The 13,976-nt window shown below is 43.6% G+C and overlaps 1 protein-coding gene across 1 annotated transcript in view; it reads right to left on the bottom strand.

The window, feature by feature from the left end:
- Nucleotides 1–13,976, bottom strand: part of SLC9A1 (solute carrier family 9 member A1) — a 55,351-nt gene that overhangs the window by 18,309 nt on the left and 23,066 nt on the right. The window contains exons 5-6 of the mRNA XM_056557397.1: nt 9,951–10,144; nt 8,053–8,142 (exon numbers count right to left, since the gene is read on the bottom strand). Coding sequence (XP_056413372.1) covers nt 8,053–8,142; nt 9,951–10,144 — 284 coding nt within the window. The remainder of the gene's footprint in view (nt 1–8,052; nt 8,143–9,950; nt 10,145–13,976) is intronic.

Below are 13,976 nucleotides of genomic sequence, written 5' to 3'. Positions count from 1 at the left end.
TGTGACCGGAGATGAAGCGTGCAGCAGCTGAAACGATATGGGAGGAAGCTGCACTGACCAGAGGGAGTGGCCACCACCAGAATGGACCCCATTGGAGGAAGAGTACAGAAGATGAAACCCAAAGCGCGCTAGGAGTATCAGTGACCCATGGTGCGCACGCAGGAAAACTATTGGCTGGCTGCAGGAGGAGCAAGGGAGCCCCGCCAGCACGCCCGAAAACAGGGAGGGAAGGAGCTTAGTACTGGACTAGGCTGCAGTCGCGGCCTTAACTAATTGCCTGCCTTCCGCGCAGCCCATCCGAGAATCGGGCGAAAGCTAAAATAAAACAGAAGACATGCGCTGCGCTGATAGGCGCTGCAGTCGGCGCACCAGAGAACAGACAGGCTGCTCCCCAGATGTAAGCAATGTCAGGGAGGGAGAAGGGGAGGAAAAAGGGGAGGGGGATGGAGCTGCCCCACAATCCCCGGAGCCCCGACAATGCTGCAATAAAAACCTGAGCCCCCATCCCTGCCACCTATAATAAAGAAATCCCCCTGAATGAAGATGAGGGAAAAATCTCCCTGAGGTCCCAGTTATAAGGAGGGCCCCCCTAAAGGCAGAGAAACATGAGAAGGGAAAGGAAAGGGGGCGGGGGAGAATACTCACCCTGTGTCCTGCACACTCACCCAAGACTTCTTCGGCCAGCTATGGTCACCTGCGTCATGTCAGGCTGAGACAGCGGGACAAGCAGGGAAGGTAGGGGAACCCGGACCCAAGGTGCAACCCCAGGCACTGGCCGTTGGCAGGAAGGGGTTAACTGTGCATACTCTATACCCCATGCCCCTTAGCCGCATATGGGGGAACAGGTAGCGCCATGCTCCTGAACCCCAGCCTAAAAAAGAAAAAAGAAAAAGAATGAACCAACCTAAATACATGCCCTAGCTAGAAAATAAAAATGAAGACCAGGTCTGGAGAACTGCATCTGCCTCCTAATGACACTAAGCTAAAATTGATTACCTCAGAGTCAGTAGACAGGGTATATCCTGCCAGGAGGGGCCGACTTTTTTGTATGCCTAGTGTCAGCCTCCTAGTGGCAGCAAGATATACCACGGTCTCTGTGTCCCCAAATTGAGCCCAATAGACCTTAATTAGTGAGGAAGACCAATGAATCGTTTGATGCATGTGTCTTTACAGAGGAAGAGGTTCTACGTTTGCTGCCTAAAGTTAAGACAAATATGATGAGATACACCGAAAATTATTAAAAGAGCTTAGTGGTGAACTAGCAAAACCGTTAACAGATTTATTTAACCAATCATTGGTAACAGGAGTCGTCCCGGAAGATTGGAAAATGGCAAATGTTGTGCCCATTCACAAGAAAGGTAGTAGGCAGTAATCAAGCAACTATAGGCCAGTAAGTCTGACATCAATAGTTGGAAAATTTATGGAAACCCTACTAAAGGATAGGATTGTGGAACATCTAAAATCCCATGGATTGCAACATGAAAAACAACATGGGTTTACTTCAAAGAGATGTTAAACAAATCTTATAGATTTTTTTGATTGGGTGACTAAAAATAACAGATGGCGGATGGGCAGTAAACATCGCATATCTAGATTTTAGTAAGGCTTTTGACACTGTCCCACATAGAAGACTTATCAATAAACTGCAGTCATTGAGCTTGGACTCCCATATTGAGTGGAGTAGGCAGTGGCTGAGTGACAGACAACAGAGGGTTGTAGTCAATGGGAAATATTCAGAGCAAGTTCTTGTTACCAGTGGGGTGCATAAGGGATCTGTACTGGGACCAATTTTGTTTAATATCTTCATTAGTGATATTACAGAAGGTCTCGATTGTAAGGTGTGTCTTTTTGCTGATGACGCAAAGATATGTAACAGGGTTGATGTTACTGGAGGGATCCGCCAAATGGAAAATAATTTAGGAAAACTAGAAGAATGGTCAGAACTCTAGCAACTGAAATTTTATGTGGATAAGTGCAAGATAATGCACCTGGGGCATAAAAACCATCAGGCAGAATATAGAATATTTGCCACAGTCCTGACCTCTGAGGAAAGGGATTTAGGAGTTGTTATTTCAGAAGACTTAAAAGGTAGGCAGACAATGTAATAGAGCAGCAGGAAACGCTAGCAGAATGCTTGGATGTATAGGGAGAGGTATAAGCAGTAGAAAGAGAGGTGAGGCCTCACTTGGAGTATTGTGCGCAGTACTGGAGGCCGTATCTCCAGAAGGATATAGATGCTCTAGAGAGAGTTCAGAGAAGAGCTACTAAACTAGTACACGGGTTGCAGGATAAAACTTACCAGGAAAGGTTAAAGGACCTTAACATGTATAGCTTGGAAGAAACAAGAGACTGAGGGGATATGATAGAGACTTTAGAGGGAATCCACATGGTAAAGGAGGAGAGCATATTTAAAAGAAGAAAAAAGTACCACAAGAGGACGTAATTTTAACCCCTTAAGGACGCAGCTCATTTTCACCTTAAAGGGGTACTCCGCCCCTAGACATCTTATCCCCTATCCAAAGGATAGGGGATAAGATGTCAGATCGCCACGGTCCCGCTGCTGGGGAGCCCCGGGATCCCCGCTGCAGCACTGCGCCATCATTACAGCACAGAGAGAGTTCGCTCTGCACGTAATGATGGGCAATACAGGGGCCGGAGCATCGTTACGTCATGGCCCCGCCCCTTGTTACATCACGGCCCGGCCCTTTCAATAAAAGTCTATGGGAGGGGTCGTGGTGGTCGTCACGCCCCCTCCCATATACTTGCATTAAGGGGAGGGGCCGTGATGTCACGAGAGCGGAGCCATGACGTCACGCTGCTCCGTCCCCTGTATTGCCCGTCATTACGCACAGAGCAAACTCGCTCTGTGATATAATGATAGCGGGGTGCCGCAGCGGGGATCCCGGGGCTCACCAGCAGCGGGACCGCGGCGATCTGACATCTTATCCCCTATCCTTTTGATAGGGGATAAGATGTCTAGGGGCGGAGTACCCCTTTAAGGACGCAGGCCTTTTTTGCAAATCTGACCACTGTCACTTTAAGCATTAATAACTCTGGGTTGCTTTTACTTTTCATTCTGATTTCGAAACTGTTTTTTCGTGACATATGGTACTTTATGTTAGTGGTAAAATTTTGTCGATACTTGCATAATTTCTTGGTGAAAAATTCCCAAATTTGATGAAAAGTTTTTAAATTTTGCATTTTTTTTACTTTGAAACTCTCTGCTTATAAGGAAAATGGACATCCCAAATAAATTTTATATTGATTCTCATGTACAATATGTCTACTTTATGATTGCATCATAAAGTTGACATGTTTTTACTTTTGGAAGACATCAGAGGGCTTCAAAATATAGCAGCAATTTTCCACAAAATTTTTGAAAATCAGAATTTTTCAGGGACCAGTTCAGTTTTGAAGTGGATTTGAGGGGCCTTCATATTAGAAATACCCCACAAATGACCCATTAAAGAAACTGCACCCCTCAAAGTATTCAAAATGGCATTCAGTAAGTGTGTTAACCCTTTAGGTGAAGGAGAAAATTAAAAATCTTCATTTTTTACACTCGCATGTTCTTGTAGACCCAGTTTTTGAATTTTTACAAGGGGTAAAAGGAGAAAAATCTTCCTAAAATTTGTATCCCAATTTCTCTCGAGTAAGGAAATACCAGACCACTGTTCCAAAAATCTGTCAAACACCTGTGGGGCGTAAATGCTCACTGCACCCCTTATTACATTCCGTGAGGGGTGTAGTTTCCAAAATGGGGTCACATGTGGGTATTTATTTTTTTGCATTTATGTCAGAACCGCTGTAAAATCAGCCACCCCTGTGCAAATCACCAATTTAGGCCTCAAATGTACATGGTGCGCTCTCACTCCTGAGCCTTGTTGTGCGCCCACAGAGCATTTTACGCCCACATATGGGGTATTTCCGTACTCAGGAGAAATTGCGTTACAAATTTTGGGGGTCTTTTTTTCCTTTTACCTCTTGTGAAAATAAAAAGTAAAGGACAACACCAGCGTAAAAGTGTAAAAATTTTTTTTTTTTTTTTTTTTTTTTTTTTAACACTAACAGGCTGGTGTAGACCCCAACTTTTCCTTTTCATAATGGGTGAAAGGAGAAAAAGCCCCCCAAAATTTGTAGTGCAATTTCTCCCTAGTACGGAAATACCCCATATGTGGACCTCAACTGTTTCCTTGAAATACGACAGGGCTCTGAAGTGAGAGAGCGCCATGCGCATTTGAGGACTAAATTAGGGATTGCATAGGGGTGGACATAGGGGTATTCTACGCCAGTGATTCCCAAACAGGGATTTGCACTTTTGCAAAATCTGCAGGGCCACAGTTCAGAGACCACTGCAGTGTGATCTCCAAACTGTGCCCCTCCAGATGTTGCAAAACTACAAATCACAGCATGCCCAGACAGCAAACTGCTGTGTGGGCATGCTGGGAGTTGTAGTTTTGCAAGATCTGGAGGACTACAGTTTATAGATCACTGCAAAGTCATCTCCAAACTGCAGCCCTCTAAATCTTGCAAAACTAAAAATCCCAGCATGCCCAAACGGAGCCACGGGGGAGCCGCACATCATCGCCGCCCGCCGATCAGGTAAGGGACCTTCACCGTCGCCGGTCACGCTACAGTTCCCCCGTTCTGCCTGGAGTACTGTCGGTGGGCCCGAACTTTAACCCCCCTGCCCCCGATCTGCTATTGGTCGTCACGTCTTGCCGACCAATAGCAGGGATAGGAGGGGTGGCACCCCTGCCACCTAACTCCTATCCCTTCAGGGGGACCGGGGGTGTCTTGGACACCCCCAATCCCCCTGATTTTCCGGGTCACCGGACGCCGGTATGACCCGGATCCACCGAAAATCGTCGGTCTGACCCCCCCCTGGGCATATGCACGGGATGCCTGCTGATAGATATCAGCAGTCATCCCGGTCCGGTCCCCAAACGGCTAGCGGCGGGGACCGGAATTCCCACGGGCGTATGCATACGCCCTATGGATTTGGGATGCAGGGCGTATGCATACGCCCTACGTCCTTAAGAGGTTAAATTAGAGGGGCAAAGGTTTAAAAGTAATATCAGGAAGTATTACTTTACTGAGAGAGTAGTGGATGCATGGAATAGCCTTCCTGCAGAAGTGGTTGCTGCAAATACAGAGAAGGAACAACAAAAAACGTGGTCAAATGGCTGGAGGTGCTCAACCCCAAATGCAGTTGTGCATTTATACTGGGGGAGCAGATCCTGCCCTTGTAGTCTGTTGCTAGGGGCGATCCCCAGCATAAAAATGCATACAATGGAGGATGCCTGCAGCGGACTACAAGTGCCACAATAGAATCCTACACCAGATAAACGGTGTGGATGTGTAACAATTAGAATACAATACAGGAATATGGGTGCACTACTGTGGTAGATGTATACAATGACATTGGCTATCCCTCAACACTGATGATAAAATTGAGACATTGGCCAGTGTATCCTTATATGAAGGACACACCAGAGCCCGCACACCAACGCCAAGGTTTCTCAAGATGGTGCGAGACCTACGCTAATCCTACCTGTGCTTGATAAGCAAAACAGGGGCCAGTGGGCAATTACGGCAGCATTCGGTTGACTCACAACTTCCTCCCAGATACCCTCCAGCGTGACTGAGCACACATGCAATGGGAGGAGGGAGGCAAGCTCCAGCCATTTGAGACCACGTTTTTTGTTGTTTGTTTAAATTTTATACTTGGAGGTGTGTAAACTCCAAAATTAATACGCCTTGAATACCTTCAAGGCAGCATTAAGGTAGCACCTGTGAGGCCAGGCACCCATATTAGCCAACTCAGGTGGGGCTTGCAGCTTGCCTCCCTCCTCCCATTGCATGTGTGCTCAGTCACGCTGGAGGGTATCTGGGAGGAAGTTGTGAGTCAACCGAATGCTGCCGTAATTGCCCACTGGCCCCTGTTTTGCTTATCAAGCACAGGTAGGATTAGCGTAGGTCTCGCACCATCTTGAGAAACCTTGGCGTTGGTGTGCGGGCTCTGGTGTGTCCTTCATATAAGGATACACTGGCCAATGTCTTAATTTTAACATCAGTGTTGAGGGATAGCCAATGTCATTGTATACATCTACCACAGTAGTGCACCCATATTCCTGTATTGTAAATACAGAGAAGGAGTTTAAACATGCATGGGATAAGCATAAGGCTATCCTTCATATAAGAAAGGGCCAGGGATTATTAATAGGATTCAGATTATTGGGCAGACTAGATGGGCCAAATAGTTCTTATCTGCTGAAAGATTCTATGTGTCTACTATGTTAATCTCGCTGGAAATCAAAAGTTGTATCCTTTAGGGTTGGATAAAAATTAAATCTAGAAGTAACATTTAACAATATTAAAGAACTATAAAAAGAAAGCAATGAATCAAATGCACACCACTGTGTGAAAAGGAGAACTGCTGCATCTAAGAAGAGGGAAGAAAACAGAATCATGGGATGCATTGCTGCAAATCTGTCTAGCATTTGTGTGCTCAAGTTATTACAAACGCTCATGTGATGAAGATGACCTGAGTTGTTTAACTGTAAACACAAATCAAAAAGATTGGTTTAAAGAGGCACTGTCATTATGAAAAACTTTTTATATTTTGTAGTACTATTGATAAGATGACTTCTTAAAATATTCATTTAATTAAAAAAAGTTAATTTTACTAAAAAAATAAAAAAAATATAAAAAATAGCCGCCATCTACCTTTATGCAGACAGACTACTCCGTATTTTACAGCATACTAAATACCGGCCGTAAAGTGTGTTGGTATCCAGTATAGGAGATCACAACTCTACCACTATAGCCTTCAGCTGGTTTATAACTACAATTCCCATGATGGGAGTTGTAGCTTTGCAACAGCTGGGGTACAATCTTTGTAAAACTCTGTTTCAGAGCTGTGTATTTTCCAGCTGTGTGCCTCCAGCTGTTGCAAAACTACAAAGGATGTGTGGGCATACTGGGAGTTGTAGTTTTGCAACAGCTAAAAAGGCAACACTGCTCTAAAACAGTGCTTTACAAACACTGCAGCTCCAGCTGTTGCAAAACCACCACTCCCAGCATGCTTGAACAGCCAAAGCTTCCTCTGACTCCTGAATGACAAAGAAGCTGATCAGACATTCAAGAGTCTGTGAAAGCTGAATGACACACATAGTGACAGCTATGTTGAATAGCATCCAGCTTTACTAGGAACAAATAGAAAATGTATGCATAAAAACTACTGTGCAGTGATTTGCAGACTGCCAGGCTGCTCCCAGACTCAGAAAAGATGAGTCATCCAGTGAGGGAGAGAGATGGACACGCCCCCCCTCCACAAGGTAAGAACACAAAGCAATCGAGCAACATATAAATGCTATTTGTTAGGGATGGCTATGTCCTAGACATATAAAAATGATATTTACATGATCAGAATTAGGTACTGAGTAACACATCACTTCTTTTTGGCACTATGACAGGTACGCTTTAACCCTTTGAGGACCAAGGGACGTATTTGTCCCATGTTTTTAATAGCCTGATACAGGACAAATACGTCCCTTGGTCCTCAAAGGGTTAAAGGGGAGGGGGGATTTGAACTCAAACATGTTTATTGACATAGCAGATCACAAAATAGTCAACAGAATTTACTATATATTGTAATGTATGGTGAATTTACATACCTTTTTATGATAAATGCACCTTATTTAGAAAGTGAAAGCACATCTTTGGCAAGTTAAGAGAAATCTCATAATACAACCACCTTTACATATTACAAATATTACCTATTAAAGCATATGAACAACATAGGGTGGTGCCCCATTTAAGACCGCCCCTCTAATAGGCCTCAGTGTTTCTGTATTACACAGATCTTCCTTCATAGGGCACCAGTATGTAATGCTACATTTCCCCTGTTACAGGATGCAGTATGAAAGTCAGAAGCACATGAAGGATGAGCATTTTCCTCAGGGAAATCTAAGTTAATTACAATATAAGCTGTTATTTCTTGACTTTATACTACTAGGACACCTAAGGTGTTGCCAATGTTTCTTTTACCTGAGTATGAATCTCTTCATTTATTGAACGCTTGGTCTCCTGCTTCTTTTTAACAGCTAAAAGTTCCACCAGAGGTCGAATTGTCATTCCCTTTATTCAAACACAAAAAAGAAAACTAAGCAAAAGAACACGGTAATATATCAGGACAGTTAGTAAGAATCAAACGGGTGTCACTTAAGAAATCACAAATGGATGGTGCATATAGTCTCAATAATACAGCAGTAACTGCTAAATGCTTGGTAGCATGTCAAAAACTGTTCCTCTGAGGGTTACACTGGTTCCCATATGGCTACAGGCACCATGAGCACCCCAGGTAATATATATTATTGATGTTATTTACACTTTATTATAGATTTTTTGCACTTTGCCTTAGTTGTTACCTGGCTTACTGTGGGCTTTAGAATTACCATCTACAGACTGGATTTGGTGTATATGTAATTTTAGGGGTTCGGGGGTATCTTTTGTTCTTGTCTGTAGTGTAAATTGTGTAATGCTATTTTTGCATTCTATATTGGTTTAGGATTGCCTTTTTTATGGTTGTTTTGAAAAAGAAAAGACAGAAATAGACCAATGCGCATCTAAGCGCAATTATCTTTTTTAGGAGATGGTATATGCAATATAGGAAAAGGTTTGCTCACCTACTGGTGTTATGCTAGGAGCACAACACCATAGAAGACTTATTACCACTGACTGATGCAGAGGAGGAGTGCAGCCGGCACCGGTCCCGTTCTCATCTGGCAGAGGACGGTCTTGAATAGTAGCCGATGGGGGGGGGGGCTATTCTCCCCCAAAAAAGGTGTCTTCTATTGCGCTCTCCTTCAGAAGGTCTGTGTCTAGATACAAGTAATTAACCGACCATATCGGACTTCTAAAATAAAAAATATTTATTGTGAGCATGCAGATGAAATGACGTGTTTCAAGGGGTGGGACCCCCTCTTAGTCAGGTTTTCTCATGTCATGTCCAACTTCCAATCAGAAAACCTGACGAAGAGGGGGTCCCGCCCCTCGAAACGCGTTGTTTCATCTGCATGCTCACAATAAATATTTTTTATTTTATAAGTCCGCATTTGGTCGGTTACTTATATCTAGACACAGACCTTCTGAAGGAGAGCACCATAGAAGACCCCTTTTTTGGGGAGAATCTCTCTCCCCCATCGGCTACTTTTTTTTAATGGTTGGCACTTATAGGTTTGTGATTAGACTTGTCACCATATATATGATTTGGTTTCCCATAGAAGAGTTTAGGTTATAATAACCCCTTTAATTAGGATTGTCTCTCTCTTTCTGCTACTTAGATTAGGGATCTCCAAACTTTAGAGCATGAGGGACACAATGTATATTTAATTTTTTTTAATGACAATTAGGTTCAACAGCAGACAGAAAAACATACCATGAATACTCTTACCATCATCTTTGCCCCCCACTATCATCTCTTTCTTAACATTTTAGTTGTACATTCATATGGAATAACTCAACTACATTTAAGTCTCTCTTTTTTTTTTTTTTTTTTTTTTTTTTAGCCCTTCACACTTCCGCTCACCTCTTGTCCAGAACATGGAGTCCTATAGAGGAGCATGTGGAAGATACACCTTACTCTGCCTCTCCAGCGCATTAAAAGAGGCAGACTGACATTTATCATCACATGGCTCCTCCATAGGACTCCATTTTATGGATGGGAAGCACACAGCAGGGTAGTGATATGCCAATGGGTGCCGTCTGTAGAAATGGGGACTTGGCACCACTAGATCAGTGGCACCCAGGGTGGACCGCCCCCATAATGTAAGTGCTTCTGGGCAAAAAGCTGCAGGCCGGGAGAAAGCATGTGGATGGTTGGATGTGGCAGCAGGCCATAGTTTGGAGACCCCTGGCTTTAATAATTTGAATGGTTCTTTACTTACCTGTACAAACACTGTGAAGAATATGACTGTTATTATTGCAGTGAGGAACATCAGTCTGTTTGGACTATGCAATAAATATCCCAGAGAGAACGCAATGGCACCTCGCAAGCCACCGTATGCAATAATAAACTGGTCTTTGGTTGTCAATTTGACTATGCGGAACCTGTTAATAAACCAAGTCAAGCTCATAACACCTGCAAGAAAACAAGCAACATTACGGTTAGCTTCCATCTTACTTTGTGGAATGCTATAAAAGCCTTTTTACATATTTACACAAGATATTAAAGGAGAACTCCAGAATATAAAAATTGTCCCCCATACTGCCGGCAGTAAAAAAAAAAAAAAAAAAAAAAAGATGTGCATACCTTCCTCCGCTCCCCTGGTAACCGTCTCCGGTCTCCGCCGCGATCCTCTTCCTGGTTGCTGGTGGTCGGCGAGTCATACTGTGCTCAGCCAATCACCGGCTGCAGTGAAGTCCAGACTCCGCCGGCGACAGGCTGAGCAGCAGTGTGAGAACGCTTCAGGACACAAAATTCTTCACTACACAGGCACCTGCTGCCGGGGCCGAAAACGTCACACTCCCGCTCAGCCCATCACCGGTCGAGCCGGGACTTCACTGCGGCCGGTGATTGGCTGAGTGCAGTATGACTCGCCGACCACCAGCAACCAGGAAGAGGATCGTGGCGGAGACTGGAGCCGGTTACCGGAGGCCCCGGGGGAGCGGAGGAAGGTAGGTACATCATTTTTTTTTTTTTTTTTTACTGCCAGCAGTATGGGGGGACAAATTTTTATATTCTGGAGTTCTCCTTTAAAGGGGTTATCCAGAAAAAAAAAAAAAAAATGTTTTTTATATTTCAACTAGCTCCAGAAAGTTAAGGGGTATTCCAGGAAAAAAATTTTTTTTATATATCAACTGGCTCCAGAAAGTTAAACAGGTTTGTAAATTACTTCTGTTAAAAAAATCTTAATCCTTTCAGTACTTATGAGCTTCTGAAGTTAAGGTTGTTCTTTTCTGTCTAAGTGCTCTCTGATGACATGTGTCTCGGGAAACGCCCAGTTTAGAAGAGGTTTGCTATGGGGATTTGCTTCTAAACTGGGCGTTTCCCGAGACACGTGTCATCAGAGAGCACTTAGACAGAAAAGAACAACCTTAACTTCAGAAGCTCATAAGTACTGAAAGGATTAAGATTTTTTAATAGAAGTAATTTACAAATCTGTTTAACTTTTCTGGAGCCAGTTGATTATATATATAAAAAAAAGTTTTTTCCTGGATAACCCCTTTAAACAGATTTGTAAATTACTTCTATTAAAAAAATCTTAATCCTTTCAGTACTTATGAGCTGCTGAAGTTGAGTTGTTCTTTTCTGTCTAAGTGCTCTCTGATGACACGTCTCGGGAACCGCCCAGTTTAGAAGCAAATCCCCATAGCAAACCTCTACTACTCTGTGCAGTTCCAGAGACAAGCAGAGATGTCAGCAGAGAGCACCCTGCCAGACAGAAAACAACAGCTCAACTTCAGCAGCTGATAATTTTTGAAAGGATTAGGATTTTTTAATAGAAGTAATTTACAAATCTGGTTAACTTTCTGGAGCCAGTTGATATATAAAAAAAAGTTTTTTCCTGGAATACCCCTTTAATGTGCCTTATGTATTATAATGCTAAGTTCACACGGCCGTTGCGCTCTGGTAAAGGGAACTCTGTTGCTTAGTATGTCGGAAGGACAGTAGTTAAGCGGGGGGAAAGAAAATAGTGCATGTCCAGTCTTTTTGTCTACTCAACTCCCTTGAAATACTTGACACTCCATATTTTAGAAAGCCAAACGAACCCTCAATGGGATAGAGCACAACGGCCATCTGGACTTAGCCATATTATGTATTGAACTATAGTAAAGGCCCCAAGCACAATACTGAATTTCAGCAGCTGAGCTTTGTGTGACTATAATTCCGTTGGAGAGAACACAAGTGTTAAATCTTTGATCAAAATATTGGAGGAGGAGATTTATCAAAAGCAGCCTTTCAAATAATTAGAAAGTCCCTTAGCTTTGACACATTCATTTTGTCCATATTTGTTATGGCTGTAAAATTATCAGACCCTTTTTTTCATACACATGCCAAAATATGGCCGTAATTTGTCTTGTACAGTGGGACAAAAAAGAATTTAGTCAGCCACCAATTGTGCAAGTTCTCCCACTTCAAAAGACGAGAGGCCTGTAATTTTCATCATAGGTATACCTCAACTATGAGAGACATAATGAGAAAAAAAATCCATGAAGAATTTTAAGATTTTTAAAGAATTTACTTGCAAATTATGGTGGAAAATAAGTATTTGGTCACCTACAAACAAGCAAGATTTCTGGCTCTCACAGACCTGTAACTTCTTCTTTAAGAGTCTCCTCTGTCCTCAACTCGTTACCTGTATTAATGGCAACTGTTTAAACTTGTTATCAGTATAAAAGACACCTGTCCACAACCTCAAACAGTCACACTCCAAACTCCACTATGGCCAAGACCAAAGAGCTGTCGAAGGACACCAGAAACAAAATTGTAGACCTGCACCAGGCTGGGAAGACTGAATCTGCAATAAACAAGCAGCTTGGTGTGAAGAAATCAACTGTGGGAGCAATTATTAGAAAATGGAAGACATACAAGACCACTGATAATCTCCCATTATCTGGGGCTCCATGCAAGATCTCACCCTGTGGTGTCAAAATGATCACAAGAACGGTGAGCAAAAATCCCAGAACCACATGGGGGGGACCAAGTGAATGACCTGCAGAGAGCTGGGACCAAAGTAACAAAGGCTACCATCAGTAACACACTACGCCGCCAGGGACTCAAATCATGCAGTGCCAGACGTGTCCCCTCTTTAAAAATCAGACAATGTAATTTTATGGATTTTTTTTCTCATTATGTCTCGCATAGTTGAGTTATACCTATGATGAAAATTACAGGCCTCTCCCATATTTTTAAGTGGGAGAACTTCCACAATTGGTGGTTGACTAAATACTTTTTTTGCCCCACAATCCATCCTCAAAAACAAAATTTTACAATGAAAATCTCTCTCTCTCTTTGACAACACTTAAGAAAGTACACTCTGCTACAATTTAAAATAGTGAGTACACAGCCTGTATAAGTGTTTAATGTTGCTGTCCCCTCAAAATAACACAAACAGCCATTAATGTCTAAACCTTGGCAACAAAAATGAGTACACCCAAGTGGATATGTCCAAATTGGGGGCAAAAAGTGTCAATATTTTGTATGGTCACCATTATTTTCCAGCTCTGCCTTGAGCCTCTTGCGCATGGAGTTCATCAGAGCTTCAGAGGTTGCCACGTGACTCCTCTTACACGCTTTCATGATGACATCACAGAGCTGGTGGATGTTAGAGATCTTTCGCTCCCTTGCGTTCAAATTGAGGATGCCCCAGAGATGCTCAATAGGGTTTAGGTCTGGAGACATACTTGGCCAGTCCATCACTTTTACCTCAGCTTCCATAGCAAGGCAGTTTTAGGGTCTTAGCAAGAGTTCTTTGCCATGGATTCTACCATGAAGCACCCACCTGTAACAGCTTCCGGAACCGCTGAAGGCCCTCCGGCTAATACCATCCCGACCACGCGGACTGAAGATCGGGATGTCACCACTCCGCCCCCGTGTGACATCCCACCCAGCCCCCTCAATGCAAGTCTATGGAAGGGGGCGTGACAGCTGTCACGCCCCCTCCCATAGACTTGCAGTGAGGGGGCGGGGTGCGACTTCACACAGGGACGGAGTCGTGACGTCACGATCTTCAGTCCACGTGGTCGGGATGGTATTTGCCTGAGGGCCTCCAGCGGTTCCGGAAGCTGTTACAGGTGGGTGCTGCATGGTAGAATGCGGGGGTCCCCAGCGGCGGGACGCTCGCGATCAGACATCTTATCCCCTATGCTTTGGATAGGGGATAAGATGTCTAGGGGCAGAGTACCCCTTTAATGGATGCATGTTGAGTTATTTTGAGGAGACAACATTAAACACTGTTATACAGGCTGTG

The sequence above is a fragment of the Hyla sarda genome, chromosome 2 (assembly GCF_029499605.1).
Source record: "Hyla sarda isolate aHylSar1 chromosome 2, aHylSar1.hap1, whole genome shotgun sequence".
Taxonomy (NCBI): Eukaryota; Metazoa; Chordata; class Amphibia; order Anura; family Hylidae; genus Hyla; species Hyla sarda.
Note: the sequence above shows the minus strand (reverse complement) of the source record. Positions and strands in the feature narration are given on the sequence as shown.